At 41.0% G+C, this 8438-nt stretch overlaps 1 protein-coding gene across 4 annotated transcripts in view; it reads left to right on the forward strand.

Annotated features, from left to right (window-relative positions):
• Positions 1-6835, forward strand: part of utrn (utrophin) — a 173565-nt gene extending 166730 nt beyond the window's left edge. For all 4 annotated transcript variants that reach the window (XM_084001333.1, XM_084001335.1, XM_084001334.1 and 1 more), the window contains 4 exons: positions 2273-2348; positions 2607-2690; positions 4245-4270; positions 5459-6835. In XM_084001333.1, coding sequence (XP_083857459.1) covers positions 2273-2348; positions 2607-2690; positions 4245-4270; positions 5459-5467 — 195 coding nt within the window. In that variant the 3' untranslated portion in view covers positions 5468-6835. The remainder of the gene's footprint in view (positions 1-2272; positions 2349-2606; positions 2691-4244; positions 4271-5458) is intronic.
• Positions 6836-8438: the final 1603 nt, after the last annotated feature.

Consider the following 8438-nt stretch of genomic DNA (forward strand, 5'->3'; position numbering starts at 1 on the left):
AAGATCAACATTTTTGACAGAGGTGGGGGGTGAAGAAAAAGGTTTTTGGTTCACCCAGCTTGGAGATACTGCTGCTCTATTTTTAAACCGCAGATAACTGTACACATACTTATTTGTACAAACAGTATGTAATTCAATATTTTGGATAGTTACATAAGTACAATTAGAAGTGCTTCTTTGTAAGTAAACATATTGAATCTTGAAAAATGAGAGTGCTCATTAGGCAACATAATGTTCCCTGTCGGTATTATACTGTCGTAAATTTTACAGTACTATTACGACTGATTTATTAACATTTAAGCACTAGCTGGCTCAACTTCAATAAATTTAATTTCTTTTTATCCTGTCAGTGCAGATTAATATACGTGTAAATGTATAATAGATAAATCATAGGTGCTATTTATTATTTATATATGCAGTTTTAATCTGGAAAGTAACTAGCAACTGTTACACACACAAACACACATATGAAATACAATCACAGAGTAAGTTAGTGTTAGGGTTAGATAACAGTACAAGTCTGTTGGTGTTAGATTACAATAAGCTGTCACCGTGTCTCTGTATATAAAATAATGCCTCCCTTTGTACATTATCTGTTCCATATTGCTGGTTGAAGCGTTTCTGCATCAGTGCCACCACATCTTGACGTAATGTGATTCTGATGCTAATACTGAAAGACAAAAAGTGCAAACATAATGGCATGCACGACTATCTGCATCCCCACAAAACATCCCCACGCTAAATAAGAACTTCTGTTGGGTGACATTTGAGTCCCCGGCGTCCTCCTGACGATATGTCAACATGTCTTTCCATCAACAGCAGCATTACCGCCAAGCTGCAGAATAATAAACCCAGCAGACTTGATGGCACGCTTTAAATTCACACTCCTGAAGGCTGACCAAAAGCCCTGACCCGAGCTATTCTCAGACGAGCCTCAAGACACTGGCTGTGCTCTAGAGACGTTTCCAACGTGTTAGCCTTTACTAGCGCCGGGGGCACCAGGAGATGAAGAAGAAGAGGGGTGACGCGGGAGGGGAGTGAGGAAACATTGATTTGGTTTCTTTCAGCTGAAAAGCTAAAGGGGGAGGAGGGAGGATGTGGTATTCTGCTGTAAATGTCACTGGAACTCAAGTATGTGATTCTGTGCATCAGAGCTACAGACCAACCGATCAGCTGACCATGGTGTTTTAGCTACAAAAATCCTCATTTCAAATTGATTAAGTCGAGTTTAAGTGACAAAGTGTTCGAACAAATTGGTTTATTTAGACCCTTAACAGTGACTTGAATTTGAGATATTAATTTATTGTGCTTATTTATCTCAATAATAGAAAAATGTGATTAGAATCTCTACTGTATGTACACATCTAAAAATCTCTCTTTTGCCTGAAACAGTCTTTTTTAGTGATGGTGAAAACATTCACTGAGTCCTCTAAGTCACTATAAGCTCAGTGGCTGATATCAAGAAGGGGCTGCAGAGCAGGGACATTGCACAGACAACAGGGGACAGCATTTCGAACAAGAGGAACAGTGATGCAATGTATTACAGGCAAGACCCTGTCAAAAAGCATCCTGAATATCAACAATGTTTTTTTTTGTTTTTTTTATTTAGATTATTGTAGGTCATCTGTATTCACTCCCTGCTACTGTGCCGGCTGCATTGATGTCAGACACATCGGCCCCGGGAGAGATGGATTTTCAAATGAGAGGCTCAGCCACAGGTGTGAGGGCAGAAACCTGTGGAGAGAAAGACGAGACAAATATATGTCTTCTGTATCCAGGCAGAAACTTACATATTTCATTACACAGTGTGCAGCATAGATTATCATAGACAAAGGAATATTTGCGGTTGTGTATTTGTGTCTCTTGGCTGCACATCACGACCTTCATTTTAATCTGTCATGATGGCGCTACAGGATTTTTCTCTCCACTGTCACACTCCCTAAAATCCCTCGGCTCAATTAGCTGAAACACTCAAAAAATCTATGAAAATGTCCTTTTGAATGTGACGCGCACTGCAGCGTGTTTATTATTGTTTATGAGAAATGTTTTTGTACACATGACGACAGCCTCATTGTGCCGCCCTCTGGTATTCCCTGGTCTCCGCCTGCCGCAGTGAAGCACGGCTAATTTTGAAGTTGTCAAGCGGCAGCCAAGCAGAATAATTGTGTTATAATGATGGAGTTTTCTTTTTTTGTTTTCTTCCCTCTCCATCTTTTTCCCTCCCCCTCTCTCTCTCTCTGTCATGCTCCCTCTCTGTCTCTCACCCTGTCAGCCGGATGTGGACTCAAGGGTAAACGGAGTGTCCTCTCCTGCCGCGCAAGATCGAGGGCCACTTAGCGAAAACTCAGGTGAGACATTTAAAAAGACTTGTATACTCAAGCTACCACTGATCTAGATATATGAAGGCCTGTCCCCTTGACTTCAATCACTATGGCAGAAGATACATTTTTCAACACTTATACATCAGGTACAATGAAAGTTTGAGCGTTACTCACACTGTTACTCTGCTAATGGAAAAGCGTTGCTCACTGTGATGTTGAACCGTGTCTGTGTGGCAACTAAAATTCAGCCTCTCTTTGCATATTTGTGTGTGTGTGTCTGTTCAGATGAGCTGCTGGACTCCCACAACAGCAGCTCTGACCTGGCAGATGTAATGGAGCAGATTAACAACTCCTTCCCTGCATGCAGTCGTAAGTTTCCCGCTCCTCCTCCTCCTCCTCCTCTTCCTCTTCTTCTTCCCCCCACCGTGTCTCCCCAGCCTTTCTGAGGGCAGGTTTGTGTTTTGCCACAAGGTCGCTGGTCAGCAGAAAAATAGTGCATGCCATACTGTATAACTCTTCATGGCTCATCCCTCGCAGGGAAAAAATCATGAGTGTGAGCAAGGCCAGTTTGTATTTGAGTTTCTTTTGTGAAAAATTATATAATCGACCATAATACAAAAATAGTAAAGGGATTCATCTACACGTTTTTTGGTCTATAAAAGACAAAAATAGATCACAAGCTCACAGTTTTTTCACCACATCTTTCAAAAATACAAAGTGGCATCTTTTTTATCCTGACTAACAGAAACAGAAGATGTTTAGTTTACAACCATATGTCACGAAAAGAAGCAGCGAATCATCACAACTGAAAAGCTGGAAATGGAAAATGTTTGACACTTTAGAGTGAATGTCGCTGAGGCGATTAAGCAGTTATCAGAGTTGTTGCTAATGAATTTTCTGTTGATCAGCTACAGTAGTTTCACTAATTGTCTCAGCCCAACAGAACGGCTGTTTTAGGATTTAATCTTTGTTGCTGTTGTCTCAGCATTATCGCTGTAGCAGTACAACGTGGCAGAAATAAATGACATTGAATCAGAATGGAGAGAAACTGGTATTTTCCTGATACTATCAACATGATTTATAATTTAAGCGCGGTTCATCCTCCATCTTTTGATTGTTGTCTTCACTTCCTCCCACTATTTTCAATCCCTGTCCTCCCCCTCCTGTGTGACTGTCTCGCACACAACTGCTCTGCATCTTTTTTGCGCTTTTTTGTCATTATTACGTCAGCTTTGTTTGTTTGTGTGTGTGCTGTGAAGTGAAGTGCCATGTATAAATAATGGTAACTTGCGCAGCTGTGCACTCATCTGTAGTCATGAATTCAAAAGGTCTTGTCCTGTGTCTGGGTGCAGAGTGGTGTATAGCTTGTGCTGTGTGGTGTGGGCTGGCTGCTCTGCATTACTGTATGACTGTGGTTTTGAATCCAATGAAATGCTTTGTCAAACATAGATTTTAAACAACATCCTTGAGGGTTTTTCTTTTTCTTTTAAAATATCATTTCAATTTAGCATTTGATTTGATCAGGAAAAACCTTAGACCCTCATTACTCTTTATAACAGACTCTGAAAGAATACCCACCTCTGGAGGCTATAATCAAATACAAAAATAAATAAAAATCTTCAAAAAGTGAGTGAGAGCTCGCTGGCTTAAGATTGCCTTCGAATTTTTTAGAGTTGAAACTCCTATGAGGGCTTTAGTTAAAAATCCATTCTAATCTGCCAGACGCACCAGCAAGAGCTATTAGCATTTGGTTACTGCACAGCTCCGAGGCACCGGGGGCCGAGCAGCACAGAGCAGAGTGTGTGTGCATGAATATGTGGGAGGGACCCAGAGGCTGATAATTTAATGTAGACTTATAAAACTGAGAACTGGGGAGTTCAAGTGTTAAATGACTCAATTGTCTCTTTGTTTTTTCTCCCACAGCCTCAAGCCTCTCCTCAAGACCACAGGTAAGACGCAGCAGCACTTCACCACTTTTAGATATTTTTTGAATCGGACTGCGTATTTGCAGCCTCTGCAGAAGCTCCTGTTTTCCTTTGTGTCTGCTCCGTTGTGTGTCAGTTTTTCGGGGTCAGTATTTTAAGTCATTTATAAAGCCGTGAGAAGTTGGAGAGAGCAACACTTTAGAAGTAATTACAGCTTCTGCCACAGAAGTCCTCTCCTCTGTTGCCTTCACCTGCCTCATCCCTCCACATTTTGGTGGCCTGTGAGAAAGAGACAGCTAATGGATCTCCAGGGAGCGCCATTAGCGGCTCCTCTCACTCCCCTGGTCCGAGGCCAAGGTGCATTTTGGGACAGAGTTGTTGTGAAAACCGTTGTCACTGACCTCTTCCCCCCTGTAATTATTTACCACACCCTGGAGCTGCTCTGCTCGCTCTGCTCCCCCTCTCTCACTGTGACTTTTTAAGCTGCTGTACTCGTCACACACGCCAACCAAACTTCCTGTTTGCTATGAATCCATGCGTGGTGGCTGTTACATATAATTTCCCTTGTGTACTTTCTTCCCGACTCTCTTCTTTGAAGACCACTGCGCTTTGACTTATCGCTTTTACATTTTACACCTTTGAATTTAATGTGGGATCAGGTTGATACTGATACTGTATAACACCCATAATATGTAGTTTGAATCCAGTACATGCAGGAAATGAAGCGAACCACAGTCTTCTTTTGCTGGTATTTAAGTCAGCCTTTTCATCTTTCCCTTTTCGCTCCGTCCTTGGCAAATGCTGTTCACAGTACACTCTCTGCTGATTTTCACACAAAGGCATGGGTGAATAGGTTCAAGTACCTAATTCCATTTCTAAGAAGACAGCTATGTTTTGTAAAATCTTTCCTGCATCATCCGCGCCCGCCTCCTCTCTTTCCTCCACACCGAGCTCCTAATGGACTGTAACTGGCTTGAGGGACTGCAGTCCATTTACCAGCTTTCAAACCCGATTACTTTATTTGAACTTGTGATGTTTCCACACAGTGATGTCTTGATGAAGAGAAATGAGGCAGGTTCACCTGCTGCACCTTGAAATACTCTCACTGTGTCCACTTAAACCCAACCACACTGTACCTTATTCTTGAATTTGTTTTACTTTTGTCATGTGATCCAATTTGATTATTTCCTGTTTGTGCTGTCTGTTTTACAGGTGATGTGAGAACAGTCACCACACAGGATGGCGTGTGTGTGTGTGTGTGTGTGTTGGAAGAGACAGGACCATTCCCAAACAAACAAACAAACCCCTAGACCCTCAATCCCAAAGACGCACAGGACCGGACAACTTAACTACTTTTGCCACCTTGTCTTGTACTATGCAAACTGTACATTTTATGAACTGTAGATTGTACCTGAACTTGGTTCAACATTTGTCAGTGATTTGTTTAGATATGCAGATGAGTATATGGACACGGGGCTTTGTATAGTTATACATGCTTTTTGATTTTCAGAGGGTGGTTTGGGATTTATGTTTTGTTTTTGTTAAGTTCTGCCTTCACTGGGAATCAAACTGTTAATTTCCTGTTTGTCATTCCACTGCTTTGAACCCTCCAGCCCCCAGTTGCTTTTGTCAATGGAAGTAGCCACAGATTATCCTCAGTATCTGGGAGCACGCACATTTCTTGAGTAATAACATTCAGTGGCTGAAAGGATCGTTTTGAAGACATGGACAGTCACAGGCGTATGTTTTGTTTGGAGGATCTATCTTGTAGCATGCTTGATGTCAAGTTCCCCTTTAAAGCATTGAATATGCCGGCAGACTTTGTGTCGACTGCGATTTGTTAATGTAAAGTTTACCCCTTCTGTGCCTATACAGTTAGTCATTCCACAAGTGGAAGACGAGAGTAGATGAATTAAAGTGGGACTGTGTATAAAGAGAGACGTTTTGGAAAATACAGATTTAAATCTAAAGTTGTTCTGAATCTGGGTTTGTAAGAGGCCTGCCATCATTATGTAGAATAGATTTTTTAAAAGATATATGTTCAGAAATCAGAGGAAAGCCATGATTGCCTTGCTACCTCAGACTCATAGACACAGTTTTGTTTTTGTGGTTCGTAAACTTGTTTAAAACAGTTGTGATCATTTACAGAACATGAACAACCTGGTTTAGCATTCGAAGCTTTAGCTTACTGTATTTGTGTACACTGCAACGAGGAGATACCAAGTAAAAAAAAAGAAGTTATTATTACTGTACCACAATGGGTGTGTGGCCTGCTGAAGCTGGCCACCCGTGACGAAGAGTATTACTTTATCTGTTGTTGGTTTTTCCACTGGCCTTCTAGCACTGGTCCCTCACTGCGTTGTGTTGTTGTGCTATATGCTATCCTGTAAAACTTGTGAGACTGAACAACACTACTATAACCTCCTCTGACTGTAGACTGATGACAATGTTGGTGATAATTTTAATGATTACAATCATGATGAACCGTACCATGGCAGAACTGTGTCGCTTCTCCTGAGGTATGTAAAATAGATTGACCACACTACGTGTAATATGGCTATGTTGTTTTATTCTAAATAAAATTTTTATAACAAGTACGCTTTTCCCCTTGGCTGTCTTTTTTTTTTTTACTTACTGCCTGCTCTGTTTATTGCCTTGTTAGGACTGTTATGGTTGATCAACCCTGTAAATATTTAAAGGTGATATATTTGAATCACTTAAGGGACCCGCTGATTAGAAATTCATCCCACTACTTTTAAATGTTTCACATGCAGGACTTGCTCCCTGAATTTAAAGCCATCGCATACACCCACTCCTGGTTTGAGCTGTATAGAACTCATTATTGCCAATTCCTCAGTGTCATCCAGCCAGGACCTTAGCTTTGCTATTTATCAAGGAATTGATCACATGGTGTGAGGTTACGTCATTATTACATGTTTGCGATGAACATGATGGGATGTGCTGAACTCCAAATGAATGATGAAAGGCAATTAGCCTTTTCACTCTTTACTCCAGCCCTCCAAACACCTTAAAACAAACTTTTTTAATTTCAGCAGTGTTACTCACTTGTAGCCACATTCATTAATTATTCTTAAAGATTGTGTGATGTTCCATTAGAGACATTTACCTGGGTCTTGCTTGGCTGTCCTTTCGCCTGTTGGTGGTTATAAATCAAACCTGACTGCTCCTCCCTAATCCTACACTACTCTCTTTCATTCTCTCTTCATCACAAAATGTCATCATCATTTTGAAACTTTTCCTCTCTACAACGGTTCATTAGAAAAGCGATAGCTGACATATTAGTCCCCAGATCCGTTTCAATCATCTTTTGTTGTGGCACCTGTGCAAATTCAACACACAGTAATTCAAGGAGACGACTTCTCCATGCTAGATACGGTTTCTCTTAATAGAATTCCCTATCATGCATGGTCCAGTCGCTCCATAACACACTTCAATAATGCAATGGTAGCCAAGCGTTAGTGCACCCTAATTGGATCTGGGGCTACTGTACCTATTCCAACTCCTTATAGACAGTGTGCTCACATCCTCTGGGCTCCCTGAGGTGCTTTAATTAGTTTACTACTCCAACCTCTGTAATCCGCTGCAAGAATCAGCTTGTTTGTAAAAAGGCAAAGAAGTTTTGTAAGTAACAAACTAGCATACCCAAGGGAGAGGTGCTTCTTATTCCTTACTGGGTCCCATCCCAAAAAGTAGTGTATTGTTTTTGTTATTAATATTAATGAGACAATTAGGCTAAATGTGATGGCGGATTTGGTTTAATTACTTAACAATCCTGTGTTCTCATGTGAAACTTGGTCAAAACAAGACTGTGTTATCAGCAATCTTTCCAAAGTATTTTAATCCTGCTCAGAGGCAGCTCTATGTGACTTAGCACATTATTAGACTGTCAAGCTCCAGTGAAGTGCAGTCTGTTTGCTAGACTGAGTAAAGATTAGCATAAAGCAATGCAACAAAAACACAATGCATATAGAGGATATTTTAATAATCATAGACTATAGAAACAATTTTTGGAGAATATTCCTGCCCATCCAAATGGCGGTCAAAAGTCACACTTAGCTACAGCACACTGCCCCCAAGGAACTGGTTGGAACTGATAAATGTTTGCTGACTTGTTGGGAAACTGAACCTTGGGGACACTACTCAGCAGCATCCCGCTAGATGTCCTCAGTCT

This window comes from Trachurus trachurus (assembly GCF_905171665.1).
Source record: "Trachurus trachurus genome assembly, chromosome: 24".
NCBI lineage: Eukaryota > Metazoa > Chordata > Actinopteri > Carangiformes > Carangidae > Trachurus > Trachurus trachurus.